The following is a 19,888-nucleotide window of genomic DNA, read 5'->3' as shown; positions in this document are numbered from 1 at the left end:
AAACACAACAGTTTTTAATGAATTAAACTTGTTTTAATTTGCTGTTATTAGAAAAATCACAAAATCATAGACGGACAAGAATACAAATGAAAATGCTTCAACTTGTTCTTTTTCTCAAGTTATAGAAATAAATCCGCACCCTAACAGCACCCGGAGCCCACAGCCGTCTCCTGTACTGTGGGTTAAGAAATCATGGAAGTTCCCATTCATACACTTGCTCATATGCATGTATTTAAAAAAAAAAAAAAATACTGCAGTAAAATTTGATTTAGTCGGCTTAGTGGGAATGTTTCCTGTTTCCAGGGTAAAGGTTGATGTTCTCCCGGTCAGACGATCAGAAGTAAGAGGCGAAACACCATCAACAAGCTGTAAGACAGACAAAAGCAACTACATCAGCAAGTTTAACAAATAAATGTCCCAATCCCTGATTTGCGCAACAATTTGTACTGTCTGCTAGCACGTCTGATTCTGACCTTAGCCCTGTCATTATTCCAGCTGGCATTAATTTTCCAGAGTTCTTGTATCTCATTCCCATGATGACTGCGAGAACTCCCGAGGACACTGAAAGAAAGAAAACACCCTGTTATGACACTAGCCGGACACTGAACCTCTACACTCTTCATTGTAGCCGCCGCACAGGCTGCATATAGAGAGCCATACTCACGCAGTGACACCTTGATGTCCTTTGGGTCACTCGTTATGTTGTAGGCACCGAAAGCGGATAATCCGCCAAAAACTAAACCAGCCATCAGGGACATCACGCTGCCTGCGGGGAAATGCAAAAATCAATCAGTGTTGATTTCATTTTCAAAACTTTAATATTTAGTTGAGCTTTATGCACAGCTGTGGTCAGAATCAGAAATACTTTATTAATCCCAAAGGAAATTATGCTCATCAACCTTTTCTCTTGTATCCCATAAATCCTCCAAAAGCGACGGCTGCAGCATAGCTGAAGCCAATCCAGTCCAACGCCATCGTAAAACTGAAAACAAAAAAGCAGTGCAGGGTGTCAGGTGGTTAAAAGACACAACTCAGGACACTTATTCAGCTTTAATCTTTACCAAGCATGCGCTCCCCAATAGAGGTGGGTGGATAAATCTAATTATCAACAGTAGCGATACTGGATAGATACTAACATGACAGAATTGATACTTTGTTTCAAAGTATCAATTCAGTGTATAGCCACTGATGCATGTTATTATTATTATTTTGTTTTTTTGATTTGTAAATTGATGATAATTCACCTGATAAGTCATGACATAAGTTAAATTTATAAGTTTAAAATATCGGTATTGCTATCTACTGCATCCACTTGGTGTCGCATAAATACGGAATTTTGCAGGCACAGCACTGCTCACCAATGCAGATACTGCACTGCTCCCAAACTATTCTTCATAATTCTTGGGTTTCAACATATGTGTAATCTAATCATATCTACCCACAATAAGATCTCCAGATGTCGCTGTGAGCCTCTGGGATGATTCACCTACAGAAACAATCGCAACACAAAGCTACAGACGTGCACATGAACGCATATGCTTGCTACTTTCTTTAAACTGTTGTTAAAACGACTACGTATTGGTGAAGCTTACATAAATTGTTACTGTTGTATGAATCGTGTTGGTACATATTACACACCTGGAGTCCAGACAAGTGAGCAGCAGCAGCAGCAGCCACAACCTTTGGTCCGAAATTGCGCTTCCTCGTTGACTGGCCGTGGAGATACGTAGAAATGCGTAAATCCCGCGTCATCAGGGGTTGTGAAATGCGTCTCTCCCGCCGCCATCTTTCTCAGGGGTTGTGGCCACAGTTATATATCGTATTTCTATGCAGAGCCCCCGAATTTCATTTATTTATTTATTTAAACGTTATTTATTAATAACGTTTCACACGTTACCCAAGCTTTTTTCTGTACCAATACGAAGCCAGATTCTAATTTCGGTTAATTTTTAGGTCCAGGTAATTTTTATTGGTAAAAGAGAAAAAATGATTTGTTAAAAATGTTGTTGCTCAGGTAGAAAACTCGTGGACGGAAAGTAGAAGCGAATGATCTCCCTCTAACCCTAGCATCCACCTCTGTCACACCAACCATCTTCTCTGCCTCCATCAACCCTCTCTGTGGTCCTCTTCTTTTCCTCCTGACTGGCCTGACTCCTGACTTCATCCTTCCACCATCCTTTCTCCGGTAAATCTACTATCCCTCCACTGCAAATCTAATCCTGCCCATTCTGGTCACTCCAGTGATAATAAAAAAAAAACAAACGTTCCCCATCTCCTCCTGTCTGTTTGTTACTAATAAGACTTTGAAAGTACAAAAACATGACTATAAATATGTTTGTCTGTTTTCCATTTTATTCATTTACTTATTTTTAGATTCTTTGGTAAAGACTAATTTTAAGGGAGGAACGATCTTATCAGTATTTACCTTTGCTGTTCATCTTTGAAGACTTGGTGTCAAATTAAATTTTTACATAAACATTAACAATTTGATATATAAGCGCACTCAACCCTAACATTTAAAATAAATACCTTATTACCTTAATTATCCTGAACATCTTACTTATGTCCAGCTGCCCATACAGGTTCAACATACAGGCGGAGCAAATGAAACCGCTGGAAAGTTAAAAATCCTGACTTCAGGAGGTGCGGCTCTCCCGGACCAATATGGCTGCTGTCTTGAGTACTTCCAAACAAAAACCAGAAGCGACCCCTAGCGGTAACCTCGAGCTAATATTTTGACAAGTTTCCCTATCTCTGACCCATTTCTGAGTTTCTAGTGGCAAGTGACTTCTCTGAAATAGTATGGCTTTTCACACCTCTAAAAGTAGCCCTTCAGGACTCTATTTCTTAAAACTGGAGACACAAAGCATATTACAAATGGTAAATGGACTGGTGCTTATATAGTGCTTTTTTTTCTTTTTTCTTTTTACTTTACTTGAGCACTCAATGCGCTTTATACAATATGTCTCATTCACCTATTCACACACATTCATACAAAAGATTTTTTTCTACACCTCAGTCTTTTAATCTAACATTTAAACACAAAAAAGAAACATAAAATGCAAGATCTGCAATATGATATAAAATATATCTCCTAAAGAAGAGCCCCACATGTGTCTCCTTCACTGCATTGAGCTCCAGAGTCAGGTGTGCTTAATTTTAGGTCTTTCTGTAAATTATTCCATGCTGTTTTCCCCAGATCTGTCAGAACTCCATGCACATCAAAAAGCAAAAGATGGTCTCTCTCCGCTTTAGCCCAGAAGATGCAGCGATCATTTTCTCCAAAAATGGTTTCACATTTTGTTTCATCACATTTCCACTTTGAATGGGTTCATTTTGAATGAGCTTTGGCACAGAGTTGTGTTCATTGATAATGGTTTCTGACAGTGCTCTTGAGCTCATGCAGTGATTTCTATGACAGATTCGTTCTAGGTTTTTATATAGTGCCACCACTGGGCCTTATACCTTGTCCCCTGTGCGGAGATTTCTTTAGATTCTCTGAATCTTTATATGATATTATGTCATGTAGATGATGAGATATTCGAACTAGGTCTTCCCAATTTATGTTAAAAAATAGATATTCAAAGTTTTTCTTTGTTTTTCTTGCTGAATGGTGAAACTCTATAATGGGCCCTTTTTATACCCTTCATGTTTATGATCTGTTGCCAATTAACATAATTGTTTCTTTGTAGTATCACTTTTCCAACTTTTTGTTCCCCCATGCAAAATTCTTTGAGACGTGTGGCTGACATCAAATCAAAAATGAACTTTTTGGAACTGGGGTTGTATTTATACTGATTTAATGTGAAATTTACTGAATGCAATGTCTCTAATAAAAACACAAAAACAGGAGAAAATTCTAAAGTCTTTCTTTCAAATGAGATTAAATCTGCAGTGTATGTAAATATGTTGCAAGGGCGGGTAGGAAGGGCACGAGGTGAGCAAGGATACGGTCGAAACTTTTACGGCATTTTAAAGTAAAATCAAACAATTTCTTCTTGAGTACAAATCTTGATAATATTAATAAGCTTTATTTGTACACACAACATTTAAAAACAGACTTAACAAAGTACAAAAAGCTGACTTTTCAGAAGGTAAATTCAAACATCAGCCCAAAGAAAACAGATACAGTTAATGTGATGAAACAGAAATAAAGATTCAAGGTTATGACAAATAAACAACACCAATAAAATCACAAAAGCAAGAGCGCAGAAACAATAAACAGAACCAAAAAAGACAAAAAAAAGATGACATCACATGCGACACCAATAAAATCTCCTCAGGTAGATCATTCTAGAGTCGAGGGGCTCTAATGACACAGTGATCACCTTTAGAGTGTGACTGTGAAACAGCTGGAAGGCCCCAGCTGAGTATCTAAATTTGCAAAATGGCCCATGAGGAGTCAACATGCTCTGACATGCAGCCAGACCCTGACGCGCTCAGGAAGCATACAGGGAGCCAATAGTGAGAAGCAAGAGCTGGATTCATGTCAGGCTATCTGCTAAAACTACTAAGAAGCAAGTGCTTAACCAAAACATGACTTATTTCACTAACTCACTTCAATTTCACACTACATTACAGCCTTCTGGATGTTTTAAACTCGTCTTTTTTCAGTAACACTATAACACACGTGAATAATGAGATCACAGAGGAGATAATATCATATAAAAAGCCAACAGATTGTTATCAGGTTTTAGCTGTGTGGAAATTTTCGCGGTGTGTTGTAGTTTTTCAGGGTTTTATCAAAGATAATTGGTTACTCTGGTGTGTTGGGTGTTGTACACATAAAATAAAATCTACAGTAAACTGCACACTCCTACTGTAAAGCTTTACTTTACTTCTCTGTAGTATCATAGTTTCCTAGCGCCGTGGCCCAAAGAACTTACCCACGTCACAGATGGTGATGTGAAGAGTCTGCTCTCTTGGATCTTCAGCAGCATGTCCCAGATGATGCATCAGAACCAAACAGGCACATCAGAAAACTTGTGACTGTAGGAGAGGACTTTGTCATGAAGAAGAACTAGAGGACTGGTGGAAAGAAACTTGGGGGAAGTGAAGCTAGACAAGAACAAAGAAATGAAAAAGGAGGACGAGAAGACAAAACTAAAGGGTGAGAAGAAATTAGAAAGATTAAAGAAATGCAGGAGATGAAGTAAGAAATTTAACAAAAACTTGATGGAAAGATGAGAAAAGGTTCGATGATAAGAAGAATTAGCAGTACTGAAAGTAGCTTTAAAAGAAAAAGGAGTGACTTGTGTTTTTTCAAGCACAGGGTATGCAGGCAGAGCTGCAGAACAAAGAAAACAAAGTGCAAAGAAAGGGGGAAAAGGAAAGTCAAAGGGAGGGAAAAGGCTGAGCAGGCAGGAAAAAAAAGTAAAAGAGTAAAAAAACAAAAAAGAAAGAGTTAAAATAAGAAAAGGTGACAAAAGAGAAAATAAGGACCAACACGAACAGAAAGGAAAAGGAGGAGAAAAGAGTTCAGAAGCCAGAGAAGAGGAGAAGGAGCTGGCTTCAGGAACTGGATCTGAAGCGTGACTGTGCCAAGTGATGGTGAAGGTAAAGACTTGCCTTTCTGCCTCTCCCTTCCCCTGATCCACCTCCCCCCTCTATAGGAGTGTTTGCAGGATTTAAATGGGGCAACGGAGGAGAGCCTATAACAAGGCAGAAGGGATCATGGGAAATCAGAATGTTTCATGAGAAATAAAAAACAGAATTTAGAAAAACTGGTGCAGAAAACTTTGGACATGTTTTCAGGTTCAGCGCAGCCCCTTAAAAGACACTATGTAAAACCAATCATTGCCTTAGTTTATATTGACCAACTGATTTGCAAAAAAAAATTAGAGCCAGGGCCCCCTCCCCTCACTCATCATCGTCTCCATTGTTCCCTTTCTCTGCCCACCTCCTCCTTTATCTCAGCCCTCTGTTGACCATCCATCACCGATCATTAAAAACTAAACAAACATCATCAGGTCTGTTTCTGCATGATGTCGTTACTCCGAATAAACACAACAGGTTAAACCACACAGCAGACCGACTGCATCTTATTGTTGAGCTGGTGCTTATCTCACTAATTTCAGAAATGCCTGCCGTTTGTGAGTGTTATTGATATTAATGCATTCCCAGGCTTTTAGTCTCCAAGCTAAGTGCCAAACTTAACTTCAGTCACTCATGCAGTTGGGAAGAATCATTTGTATGGAGGGCTGTGAAAGGCCCTAAGACGGAAGAGGCTGTCTACAAAACTTTGAAAGGCAGTTTAAACACCACAGCCTACCTGAGTATTGTTCCTGACCATGAGAAGTAATAAAGCATAATGTATATACATAATACAGAGGCAGAACAGTATGCATCTTCTACATATATCTGATATCAAACTTACAATCAAAGCAGTAAGAACAACAGAGAAGAAACAACTTGCCCAGGAAAACCACTTTATTTCATTCTCACCCCCCAATTTCCATAACTTACACGCATTAAAGGTTTCACCATTTAAGAATAGTCCTCAAGTGTAAATCAATGCATTCTTAGAGGAAAATAAGCCACTATGAACTGTAGACAGTGTTGCCGCATGCTGCAGTAAGCAGCAGCTCCAGCAGAGAGCGTCTGTGCAGTCACCTGGCGGAAAAAAATAGAGCCACCGTGGCGCTCTGTGAGACGGCCGAGGACCGACTCCTCCAAAGAGAAGGCACGCATTTCCAAAAACAGTTGGCATTTAATACACTGTCTACACAGAGTTTCCTGATGAGTTACAGTCAGAGCTCGTCTGGATAAAAATGACTAGAAAATGGCTGACAAAGGTCATTTAAAAACAAGGAAGGATTATTCAAGTGAGGTATTAGAGCAAGATGTAAATTACTATACCATCCACACGAGGAAACAAAACACACATCAGGCTACAGGAGGTCGTAAATACGTAAAGTGACGTGTGGAAAATGCAATGCTTTCATGGTAAACAACGACAACAGACACACAGTGCATTTCACGATACAATGATGTTTAAAATACAAATGGCTTTGAGTGCACAGGAAACCTGCGATATACTGTTCACATGGCTTTGTCAGCTTTTTGTTAGGTAGACAGACGTGAACCTTAACACGGTCGTAACAAATGCATATAGAAAAGTTATGAATAATTATGAAAGACATCAAATCAGATTTTTTTTAATAACTCAGAGGAACAAACACGTAAAGTCTCTTTGCCGTCGTCGACAACGTATTGCTCAACTTAAAACACGCAGAGACGCTCTCAGTGGGACGATGTGGACAAACAAAACGCAACAGGTTTTGGCAATGACTGACGAAGGTGAAAGTAATGATTTACATTAGTGGAACAAGTTCACTGACAGTCCTCCACTGCGAGCTCCAACCGTGTTTCTTGACAAAAAAGGCTGAGCTGAAAAAAGAAAAGGGGGAGGGGGTAGTCTTCACAGATGCACAAATATACTTGTTCTTACGGCTACATTCACAGTGAGGAAACAAAAGATGAATATTTAAGATAAACAATGTAGCTGGTGTCACCCGTATGGGCCCGTGTAGAGGACTGCATGTTGTTCGACCAATGCAAAAAACAAAACAAACAAACATCACCTTACAGGAGGGGGGAAAGTGCATTTCTTCCTGATATGAGACTTGGCATGAAACAAGACAAACATTACAACCAATACCAATAAATCAGTGCACTTAAATGATCAATCAGCAGCAGGCTGTGCTCTTTAGTACAGCAGCCGACCGTGATCGTTGCATGTGTTTTTAGAGTGCTTGGCACACTTTGCTCTCAGAAATAATTAGAACTCTAAACTGGCCAAAGACCAAAGAAGAAGAAAACAGCATGCAAGGATACTAATTTGGCCAAATCCGATGAAAGGAAGGAGGGGTTATTTTAATAGAGGTATGAAGCTATTTCAATAACTTTTGGGGAATATAATACTTTAACAAAGGTTTTGTCATTTCAGGTTGGGGAGGGAGCAAGTAGCACAAAAGGCTAACATTTCTCAGTGTCTCCGGTCAAACAGTCAAACAAAAATATCTCTGAGCCTCTTATCACATACTGCTCTGCATCTGGAGCATACATTGTGTCGCGATACAGGAAAATGGCACCGTCTCGAGTCTTTTGTGCGTCTCATCGTGGCAGACTGGCCCCGATTTGTTAGGGAAAAACGTTCACCCACAGCCAGCCCAGCAGCGTCCCACACACCCAGGTTCTCACGTACAGCTTCCTGCCCTTTTCTGTCAGCAGCATTGGCAGTGTCAGTCCCCCAAGGATGACCAAGGAGGGCAGGGTTTTCGAGAGATTCAGCGGAGAAGGTTTGCCCTCACCGGGGAACTTGCATAATTTGTCTGAATCCTGCGACTCGTAGAAATTGGTCAGCAGCCTTTGAAAAGACAAAAGTCTCATGAAATCAGGATGAGGAGAGAAAAACATTTGAGACTATTTTTGTCACTTTCACATCTTTCTTACAGACTAAGAAACCACACATGGTCTGTTATAATAAAAATGAAAATAAAATATTTTCTGTGAATTTACAGTTCAGGTAATGAGCTACCAGTACTTTTATATGCAGTTTTACACCTTTGACTTTGATTTCTTCATCATGTAGACTCTTTCTTAAAACACCTCATGGATTAAAATGCGTAGGTCAACTCTTTTTTTTGAAGCAGAGAAAAAGGGGACATTTATTTCTTTTTTACAGGTTATGAAGCAACAAATTAGCTGACCTGGACCACTTAAACTTCAGTGTACTTGGACCATGACGTAAACTGAATTTGACACCACTGATCTAGACCCTTCTCTGTCTGTGCCCACATGGAAATGTCACAAAACCATTACTCAAATGGTTTCTTCAGTCTTCAGAGATAATGTCACATAATCACACCAGAGAAGCCACAAAAGAAAACCTTACTTTTCTGTGTTTCTCACTAAAAACGAATAAGCTATGCGCAACGAGCTGTCAGTGTAAAGACAATTTAATTAACGAGCAAATCTGCGGCCACATTTGACCCAATTGTACATGTGTGCCTGGAGCAGCCTTTTTTTTACTTATTAAACTGTGCGCCAAGAAGCAACTGTTGTTCACATTAAGCAAAAAAAAATTCTTATATACAGTTTGTTGTCCACAACTACATAAAGTCAAAACCACATTGTGTTCTTTCACCGTCACAATAACCCTTAGACACGCTTTGCTCAGTTTGCCAACATGTGTAACTGTTTTTTTGTTATGGGTCGATTTGTCGTTTGTCTTTTGTTCACAGGTCTTGATTAACAAACGATCTTTATCTAAATGAGAAAGCCTATTTAAATAAATGATTTATTAATTATTAACTTCATAATGACTACCTGGTATTGTTTTATTAGTAATTAATACGTTAGCATCGTATTAAAAAAAAAAAGAAAAAAAAAAAAGATATGTAGAGTAAATAATTTTGTTTTCCGGCTGGAAACCTGTGAAACAAAACCCTTTGTTATACTTTACTGGTTGAATATTAAGTTGGTACTGTATTAATTTATTCTAAATACAGAAACACAAAGTTAAGGTTTATCTCTCTGTAACAGAGCGGTGGCACACAAAAGAAGTCATTTTGCAAAAACACCTCACATATTGACTAGATGACATGCAATTTCAACATGATTAATTACTCCACACACAAGTGCGTGTACATGCTCTCACACACAGGCACGCACACACTCACCGGTCCTTGATTTCGAAGCGATCGTGCAGCCATCTGCGGAAAAACGCCGGCTCTGAGGGAATTTCTTTTATGTCCACACGGTCGAAGTGTATGTGGATGCGGCGGCATTCTTTGCAGAGGAATTCTGTCAAAGAGAAAAAAATAAATCCATAAAAAGACCAATCAAAAACAGGAAAACCCTGTCAGTGCAACGACACGTACAGTAAGCACTTAAAAACCAACACGAGGTGACAGTGATGGACTGGAGCTGCTGTGATGCAATTGCCCAGTAAAGACCAGTAAAGGAAGGAAATCACTTAAAGGTAATTCCAAAACAGTCACTGGTGTCAAATCATATGACACAAAAGACAAAACATCTTTCCAAATATGATAGATTTAATGTTTCAGTTTCAACTTTTCTTCATACAAAATGTTAAAATTCAACTGTCAGTCTGCACTTAAGCAAAGAAACAGAAAGTCACACGTCTGAGGAGGTCATATATAAAAGCGTAACCAAGTGTGAATGCTCAAGGCTGCTCGTCTATCCCCAGAGACCTTCAAGTTCCTGTTTCCACAACATGCAATATCATCAGGAAATGTGGCACTGAGGCCAAAAGAGGAAACTTGATCGAAGTCGGCAGCGAAAGACTGCTGGAGAGAGCACCTCCATCAGCGGCTGCCCGGATTTAAATTGACCTTCACACACAATGTGTGCCAGTTTAACGAGCGCCGACAACTCGTTGACGGCTGAAGGCACGAAAATATTTTTACTGTAATGCACAATAAAAACACCGGAGTCATTCTTAAGGTGCAAAGCAGTGTTGGTGCATTTCCTCCTCGTGCTTGCAGGGGGTTAAATCCTGTTTTTGGGTTTCTTGGCTGCAGACACTCGTGTTTGGCACCGAGAGGCTAAAAGACTCTTAAAGCGTTTCATAAATCAAAGCTCAGTCTCAATGACTGCATGTCATGTGTGTTTGAGCAGAACAATGCTGCAAAACAACCTTTAAAAAACAACCACCTGGAAGGGAAAACAACTCTGCTGTGAAGTGACAAACAACTTGCTATGATCCAAATATCTTTAACAAATAAAAACAGAGAGGGAATCTTTGATCTCGCAAGTTGAAAGAAACCGATTGCTACCATGAGCGGTGCAGTTACAAGTTGGACCATAATACTTGAAACAAGGATAGTCTTCACAATTTTGCCTCCGATCTTGCCGCCACAGTGGATCTCAAACAAATAATGTGTAATTAACATGCAGTCTTTCAGCAGGAATTTGACGGCTTTAACAAATATTTCGCATGAGCTGTTTTTATTCAAAAGTATTTCAACAAACTAATCTCATTTCTAATTATAAAGGACTGATTTGTAGCATGTGGACCACAGATGCCCATGTCACAACATTGCTGCCACCATGTTTGACAGGTGGTCTGAGCTGTACCTTTCCTTCTCCATACTTTTCTCATTGATACAAGTTCATGTTTATTTCTTTGGTCCAATATTATTGCAGAACAGTGCAGATGCTTTTAGAGGCTTTCTGGCAAAATGTAATCTGTCCTTCTCATTCCTGAGTTCGCTCCCCTCTGCACTTCCATTCAAGAAGGTGTTTGACAATCACACTCCTGCCTCCTTGAGAGAGTATACTTTGCGTTTGGTTAGATGTTGTGAAGTTGTCTTTCTCAACATCATTGTGCACTTTAGCTGTCTTCTGTGGTCTTTTAGGCCTTTTGATGTTGCTGAAATGGCCAGTCTTCTTTTAGCAAAGGCAGCTGGCGGATTGTTGATTTGGACACTTAAAACTTCTGCTGTTACTCTGATAACTTGACAGCTTAACAACAGCCTCCCTCATGTGCACCAATATATCTTTGGTCCCTTATTTACAATCACAGTGAGAAGCTGTAAAATACTAAATCAACATGCCGACTCACCTTCAGATGTCACGTCTCCTTCATTTATCCAAAAAAAAAAAAAAAAAAAAAAGGGACGGGGCTTCATCTGGCCATTAAATTGCTTGTCAGTCAATTGTCAAACTAATTTTGAGAATGAAAAATTGGGAACTTTGTATAAAAATGGCTACAATTCAGAAACACTTCATGGATTTTATTATTTTTCTCTCTTATTCTCTTTCATTTAAAGCTGGACATGTGCACTTCAATCACATCAACTGATTTAAAAGCTGCGGTGAAGTACAAAAGCAAAATTGCAAATATGTGTAATCGTATGCAAGTAGTACTCCAGAAGATAAGAACGTAATTTGTAATCACTGGTAACAATCAAGCATTTTTTCTAAAGTTATAATTTAATCAGTTTAAAGATGTGTTGCTGTTTTTAATACACTCAATAAAAAAGGGATATAAAACTTTGTTATTTGCAATAGCATTATCCCCCCCTGCTTCACAGTCAATGAACAAATCCAAGTAACCAATAAGTTGATAAAGTTATTAAGTCAGGTACATTTTGGCTGCTACCATTTTTTTTAACCATGTTTTTGTGACTACGAAGAAAAAGTCCTGGACCACATGCTAATGTTGTTGTAGCGATGCAAAAACCACCCCTCATTTACAGCTATCAAAACAAGAGGCCTCCCACAGAGGCACAGAAATGACTGCAATCAAATCAACAAGCCATTCTGATTTGAATAGTAATTCTGCAAACCAAGTAAAGTAAATTAGTTTTCAGCAGACACGAAACGTGACACCCTCAAGTACAGCTTAAAGATAAACCATAATCAGCCACAGAAACACCATGATTCATTTATCGATAGCTGTTTTTATTTAAAAACATTACCCGATAGAGAAGAATGTCAGAATAATGCATTACATTTAATATTAAGAATGTGTTTTTTGTTGTTTTTGTTAAGTAAAGCAGGAATTGGAGCAGCAAATATTATAATTTATATTATGCAGTAAATTACTAATTTATCTTCTCAATTTGCAGCTATTAAAGGACTACAGAAATATGTTGAATGCTAATTTAGTCACCCTGATAAGAAACATTTGCTTTGGCAGCCTCGAGTCACTTCCAGCTCCTTGTGAAATCACCACCGTCACCTTCGCCACATGAGGCCAGGAAGTGCGTGAGGACAGGAATGCTTTTCTATTCTCTGTTCTGTTTTCTAGAAACACACAGATGTTTATTCCTGAAACGGGATGTTTTTTTGTTTTTTTAATTCATTCAAAGAGCGCTTGTTGAACAACTGGGAACACGGAATAATCAAAGGCTCCAAAACACCGAGTCATGTTGTTTACAGGAAGGTGTGACTGTTAATAGGTGATGTTTGCTGTGTGATTAATTACCGGTGGCATCGTTTACAATGTTGAAGGACTAATAATACTACGTGTGTGTGTGCGTGTGTTTAAGGATGCACTGATTAAGAAGAAAGCAAACTGAGGTCGCTGTTACCGGCAAACCAAAGCATATCTCGTGCAACAAGAACTGCCGTCTACAGAAATAAAAGTGCGCGTAATCAGCTGTAACACCAACAACAGAACCCCCCCCGACTCGTGTCTAAAACAACATGCCTGCACACCTGGCATCGCTGGTGCAGATCTCCTCTGCCCGGAGCTGTCCAGCGTTCCCTCGTAGGCCACAGTGACGTCATACACAGCATCCAGGTGGCCCTTCATAGTATCGATGGCTACGTGAGCTGCTTTCATTCTGGGTGTTAGAGTGTGCTTCAGGACAGTGAGCCCTGTGAAAAATATGTAAAAACCATCATAAATTTGTTTCTTATCAGCCCATGCAAACCAGTGTTTTACATAATACAGTCCTGGTGTCTTAGTGATTTATGAGCCACGTAGATGGCTCCTCATACACGAGTGTGCATGGGAACCTTTGTTGTGCGCCATCTCCCCATCTCTCCTCATTTCCTGCCAGCTCTACTGTAAAACAGGTGACGGCTAGAATCCCCCACAAAATAAAGAAAAACGAATGTGAATGTGGCTGTTTGAGATATTCACAGCAAAGCGTGGTGGATTCTAGGTTGGTGTGCCACCGTCCTCTGCTCACTAATGCCGCACTAATAACAGATAATGTCATGTGCACATGTCAGCTCTCCAGAGCGATTTATTTGGATTAATGGGGGAAGGTGATATTCAGTGCCGAGGCCCAGAGATAGTCTTAATCTCTGCAGAATCGAGGCTGTTTGTGAGCAGAAAGCAGCACAAGCCCCTGAACTGTTTCAGTTCATTGCACTTCATGGTGGTGCCAAAATAACAAAGCTGGTGGAACGTGGCTACTTTTCAGCACAGCACCAGTATTACAATATTTTTTATTTAGTGAGGTTTTTACCTGATATGTTTACTGTTCCATATAATCTATGTTTTATATTCATGAGCATTTATATGGCTTTCTGAGTCCTTAATCCTACTGAATCCAGGTCTGCTTCTAGTTTTATACAGTTTCTCATTTGTTATCACATCTAAACTTTAAAATACATTAATCTGATAACGCTCAAGAAAGTTTTATTTGCAGGTTATGTTTTAGTGGTCAAAGAAGGTCACAGAACTAAATTTAAGTCAGCTGTGTTACTGACTGAGTGGGCTGAACTGAATCAGTATGCACAAGTACAGCAGTGAGTGGCTGCTATCCTGACTCTACCTTCTTTCGCAGCAAAAGCCTGACTGTCAGCGATAACATTCTTGAGGTCTGGATTATACCGAGTTCCTTCGGGGAAGATGACGAGGTACATCTATGAGGAGAAAAAGCACATGAAATCAAAGACACAATTTTCTAACAAATGTACTATTTGTTGAGAAGGAAGCTGTAAACCCAACATTGTTTAGGCTTAAAAGAAAACCTGATAAAATGTTTTCATTATCTTGATTCATACCAGTTTAGATTCCAGCTAACCTGAAAACAAAACCTGCTTCCCAGGTCCCGGCTGTATCTGATTCATCTACTTTTGCCTAACCTGTGCCGATGCCTTTATGACAACATTTGCACCAAATGAAATTATGCAGCAGTTTGAACCAATGTGAATTACTGGCATCCGCAGCCAAGTGGGATTTACCGATTCCAGCCAAACCGAACCATTTGTGAAAATTTGTGTCTTTATTAATATAATCATACGTTTCTTGTCTCAGTTTCCAATTTTTTGTTGCATTAACAACTGATTATATGAACAGCAACTATCAGCAGTGAACTGTGTTACACAGTTTTCACAGTGTGCCTTTTGGAAACCATGACGACTTGTGCTAAAACACACACATACGCACAGGCAACACTAATCCTCCACAGTCAAATCCAAAAAAGCGATTAAAAGCAAGTCCTTGCACGCAACAAAGACACAACACAAATGAATCTCAATACATAAAAACGTCCAGTTATCCATTTTGATGGAGTAAAAACTGCTGCCGGTTTCCCATGGCAGAAAATAAAACATTTTACTGACACAGAACAAAAAAACCCCTGAAATATTTATAACTTTAATTTCAATTCCTATCTTGTTTTTATAAATATTCCAGGAGGTAAAAAAAAAAAAAAAGTGTTGAAATGGTAATAAGCTTCAAATGACCTTTGAACAAAACATTTTGGATTTCCTGTTTTAAGAATATAATTACGTGCAATTTAAATCTTGAAGCCTCTTCTGTTTCAACTTAAGAGACAAAAGAGATTTACATTTAGGAAATATTTGAAGATGTGTAGTTACCGGTGCTCCACGCCGAGTCTGAGCAAGGAGCTTCTTCCTCATCGCCTTTTCATTGAACTTTGAGCTTCGTTTCACATAGATTCCCCCGTGCTAGGTAGAAGAAAAAAAAAAAATCCGAATGAGAAAAGGTCGCCATGAAAGTGAGTCAAGTTATCTTTACTACTAGCAGCAGGCTAGAACTGTTTTGACCATGCAAGTCTGTGTGTGTGTGTTTGAGAGCAAAATGTGGGCAAAATGTGGTTCCTGAGATATGAACTGAAGTGGGAACTATCGAAAAGGTGGTTTTGAGCACATTAATAGAGTAGCTGTGGTTCAGGTCTACTAATCAGAAGGTCGGTGGATCGATTCTCGGCTCTACTCAGTGTCAGAGTATCCTTGGGCAAGATGTTAACCCTGAGTTGTCCCTGATGCATACATCACAGTGTTGATGTATTACAAAACAAACAAACAAAAAAAAGCATGTAGTAAAAAGTGCGTGTATGAATAGAAGTGATTAGGTGAGTGAGACTTAAAGTGCTCTATTGAGTAGAAAAGCACTATATATGTTTATAGCAGAGATTTTTTTTTTAATGCTATGGAACACAATTGTGCAAAATGAAGGCTGCGTTTAGAGATGGGTTTGGTTTGACATTTGTGTTTTCATGTAGCCCCAAAACTTCTTAACAAGTACTCATGGGTTCAGAACAATTTCTCTTTCCCCTCACCCCGACCAATGGTCTTGGATGGATGCCCCTTCTTGAGCTTTTTTCTTTTGGGAGTTTTTCCTTCCCACTGTTGCAAAGTGCTTGCTTAAAATAGGTTGTGTGATTGTAGGAGCTTCTAATATTGTACAGTCTTGACCTTACAACATAAAGAGCCTTGATAAGACTGCTGTTATATTTTTTGTGCTATATAAATTTATTGTAATTGAAATCAATGATAATGTGCATTACAGATGGTGTGACCTCAATCCTAAGTGTGGTCTCTTGGCTTAGGTGTGCTTTCATCAACAACAAACTGAGACTTCAGAGATGAGACGAAAGCTTTGTTACAAACCAGTCACCACATACAAGCAAAAAAAAAATTCTTGTGTCAAAGACTCTTCCTCTTTTAGACAGCGTTCTCACATGTTAGAAGAGTGTTTGTGGTAATCACCCGGCCACACTGGGGTTAGCCTTTTTTATTCTGAGATCTGTAAATTCCAAGTGGAGGCTGCAAACAATGCAGCGCATTCAGAGACAACTCCCTTCCACTCTTACAGAGAAGAAACGCAACTTAAAAATGTTGATACATACATACACCTGGCAGGCATGGTAGAATCGTTTTGTTTTTTTCCCTTCCCCCAAACCAGCCCTTATATCCATCTGTGTATGTGTGTGTGTTACTGTGGCAAAATATGCCAGGTTAACTACTTTAGCAGGAAGTAAGACAAAGGTACACACCATGACGTCTTAATGATCCAAGATGAAGTGACGAAACTTTACAGGTTAAGTTCAAATGGAATGCCAACGTTGCAGCACTGGTGTAACCCATGAGCACTCAAGTTGTATAATAATGCAGTAAATATCAGTCACAGTGCCAAGCTGGTAAATGCTTTTATACTCTGAGCTCTCAAAACGCTTTACACAACTTGCCCCATTCATACAAGCACTTTTTTTCTACTCAAATGCTTTTTATATAACATTCACACACATTCATACTCCAATGGATGCATCGGAGAGCAACTTGGGGTTAGTAGTATCTTGCCAGGGACTGGAACCACCAACCTTCCTGTCTACTTCCTGAACTACAGCCACCCCAGATTAAGCAGCTGGTCTCTTCTTAATCTTAAAAATGACCTCCTCATACTCACACAGATACATTACCTCAGAGAAATACCATCCATATAGCGGCAGCCACTTGAGTCCATCTTTAAGGACATATCTGACATGACCCAGAGCGCTCTGCCTGATGGCAAGCATGTCAGCAATGATCCAGTCAGCTACAACAAAAGAAAAGGTTAGATATTTGAATAGTGCTTTACATTGGACTACATTTTATAAAGCTTGATATTCAAATTAAGTACCTGTGCATTGATGATTTGACAGGTAAACCACATTCTCCTTGTTCTTTGGTATATCTCCATAAATAACAATCTACAGAAAAAGAAAAGAAAGCAGGTTGAAGGCAGTATACGTGTCAGCAAAAAGTTGAACATAAGACATAAGGGACAGAATCGGCCTAGCAGAGAGTCCAATCCAGCCCAGTGGATGGCAATTTTAGACTTAACTGTATTTTCAGTTTTAGTTTGACTTCACAGAGCGAAACAATGTAAATGTTAACTTTACAGTGATGTAAAATTAACATTTATATTGTTTCATTAAATATTAAAACTTGAGTCTTTGCAATTAATCCTAAAGAATTTACTCAAACACTACAACACATTTAAGAAGCCTCCATTTGATGATACTGCAATCAATTTATGACATTAATCATTTTCAAAGGCAAAGGTCAGCTAGCTACACCACTGTACGTGCCCTCAGTAAACACACCTTAACGTACGAAAACCACCTATTGTTCTAGGTGTGGCAACAGCAGTGCCAAAGAATGCAGACTTTCTTGCAATGTGTCTGGTCCATCTTGTTCACTGGGCTGAATGTGTACACACACTCTTACAATTTTATACATTTACCCCAAGGGTTTTAACAGATACAGAGACCTGAAAAAATGCAATGTTCTCCACAGACTTTAATCCGCTGTAAGTTGAAAACCTGCAGACATATGCACCCAGAGGCAGCTGTATCTTAAGACAGTCTGTTTTTCTATTCGTAGACTAGATATTAGTAGGTAAAATAACCCACACACAAAGTGGAGGATCACCCACCTCAACTCCTGTGTAGTTTTCAAAGAAGAATAGGACCATACTCTGGTAGATGCAGTACAACCGGTCGTCTATTTTGTGGTACAAACTCGATGGTAAGATAGTTGACAGCAAGCGCCAAGCCCCCCATGACAGCAGATAAGCCGGGGCTGTCCCCAGCATGATCGTAGCAGGAAACCAGTACCGCAGCGAGTATGTGTGCACAACCAAAGAGAGCAGCATGATTGCACCTCTGGCTCCACTGAAGTGACAGAAAATCCCTGAAGTGGACTGTCAGCGCACACCGTGATTAAGTAGCAGTGCACGCTGGGTATCCCACAACACACCACACCTGGCCCAATTTCAGCACACCTGTCCCGACTAGTCAGCGGAGGAAAAGTGAGAAAGCTGCAACAAGAAGGGAGTGAGGAGCTAGTTGGCTAAAGCTAATTTTAACCTTGTGTGCAAAAAAACGCAGTTTGTCAAGTCGGCTCAAGCGCTTAAAGCCATACAGCAATGCATAAAATTAAGCTTCAGTTATCAAATATTAGTACGGACATCTCAGGACAGCAAACCGGAACACGTCCTCAGCCTGAACTCTGCACGTTTACTACAAGTTCAGAAAAAAAGGCATTAGCTTAACTACTCAACGTGCACGCCAACACAGGAAGTTTTACCAAACGCTACATTTGACATAAAGTATCTTCTCTAATCGGGGAACCATGACAAAGTCAAAGCCAAAACTCGACCCTGTTGCTAAACGGAAAAAATATTTCCTACTTTCTTCTCTAGGTCCTCATCTTTACCCGGTTAGCTGTTCTCAAACTAGCTTCTTGCGCCGCAAATGTCACACACGCCTCCCTACGCAATGACGCCGGGTAAAACCGACTGGCCACGTGACGTAATGGGGGCCAGCCAATCAGCGACAGTGCACCATGAGAACCATTATGTTGTAATATTAAAGGCGTATGCCGCGGTTTTGGCTTTCTTTCCAGCAAAAACTATCATTTTTGTTATCTTGTTTGAGAACATGTGGCGTCAAAAGTTATCTCAGGACACACGTGGAGATTGCTTAATATGATTTGTCAATATATTAACGCCATTAGTACTTATTTTTAAAAGTTAAGATAGTAATAGTAATATTTATAGTTGGAAATATAACAGAGCTTTCTGTTTATTTTATTTTAAAAGGAAAATTCACATTCATTAATAGGAACACTGAGGCGGATGATGTAAATATTGGCAGATTTATGCATGGGATATCTCCAGTGCCTGGCATAGTGGGTTTCTCTTGCTATCTATACACCAAAAATGCAAAAGCACTGCACATTATTCTGCTGGAAGGAGCCATCAGAAGATGGGAACACTGTGGTCATAAAGAGATGGATTTAAATAATGCTCAGTTGGTACCAAGGGGCCCAAAGTTTTCCAAAAACATATCACTCACACCATTACACCCTGTACCCTGAACTGTTGATACATGGCAGGATGGATCCATGGTTTCATGTTGTTTACACCGTATTCTGATCCACCAGCTGAAATTGTGACTCATCAGACCAGGCAAAGTTTTTCCAATCTTCCATTGTCCAATTTTGTAGAGCCCATGTGAATTGTAGCCTCAGTTTTCCATTCTTAGCTTAGAGGACTGGCACCAGATGCAGTCTTCTGCTGCTTCTACTTCAAGGTTCAATGTCTTGTGCTTTCAGAGATGCTCTTCTGCACACCTTGGCTGTAATGAGTGGTTGAGTTACTGTTGCC

At 39.6% G+C, this 19,888-nt stretch overlaps 2 protein-coding genes across 6 annotated transcripts; both read right to left on the bottom strand.

Annotated features, from left to right (window-relative positions):
* Positions 1–19: 19 nt before the first annotated feature.
* On the bottom strand, positions 20–1,767 carry tmem14a (transmembrane protein 14A). Of its 5 annotated transcripts, none has more exons than XM_063490917.1 (6): positions 1,639–1,767; positions 1,439–1,486; positions 900–982; positions 665–762; positions 474–561; positions 20–366 (listed from the first exon to the last, which is right to left on the bottom strand). In XM_063490917.1, exons 1-6 carry the CDS (start codon positions 1,750–1,752, stop codon positions 327–329), a joined length of 471 nt encoding a protein of 156 aa, XP_063346987.1. In that variant the 5' UTR covers positions 1,753–1,767; the 3' UTR covers positions 20–326. The 5 variants fall into 5 exon arrangements, with proteins under 5 accessions (XP_063346987.1, XP_063346989.1, XP_063346991.1 ...); XM_063490921.1 differs by having other exon boundaries at positions 34–366; positions 665–766; positions 1,639–1,699; XM_063490916.1 differs by having other exon boundaries at positions 36–366; positions 665–766; positions 1,443–1,486; positions 1,639–1,752.
* A 4,652-nt stretch (positions 1,768–6,419) lies between these two features.
* agpat5 (1-acylglycerol-3-phosphate O-acyltransferase 5 (lysophosphatidic acid acyltransferase, epsilon)) lies at positions 6,420–18,970 on the bottom strand. Its single transcript, XM_063490898.1, has 8 exons — positions 18,155–18,970; positions 17,357–17,426; positions 17,157–17,272; positions 15,313–15,402; positions 14,262–14,352; positions 13,192–13,353; positions 9,684–9,807; positions 6,420–8,368 (listed from the first exon to the last, which is right to left on the bottom strand). Exons 1-8 carry the CDS (start codon positions 18,371–18,373, stop codon positions 8,143–8,145), a joined length of 1,098 nt encoding a protein of 365 aa, XP_063346968.1. The 5' UTR covers positions 18,374–18,970; the 3' UTR covers positions 6,420–8,142.
* Between the last annotated feature and the right edge of the window lie 918 nt (positions 18,971–19,888).

Source organism: Pelmatolapia mariae, linkage group LG13, assembly GCF_036321145.2.
Source record: "Pelmatolapia mariae isolate MD_Pm_ZW linkage group LG13, Pm_UMD_F_2, whole genome shotgun sequence".
In the NCBI taxonomy this organism is placed as follows: domain Eukaryota; kingdom Metazoa; phylum Chordata; class Actinopteri; order Cichliformes; family Cichlidae; genus Pelmatolapia; species Pelmatolapia mariae.
This window is presented reverse-complemented; position numbering and strand designations above follow the sequence as displayed.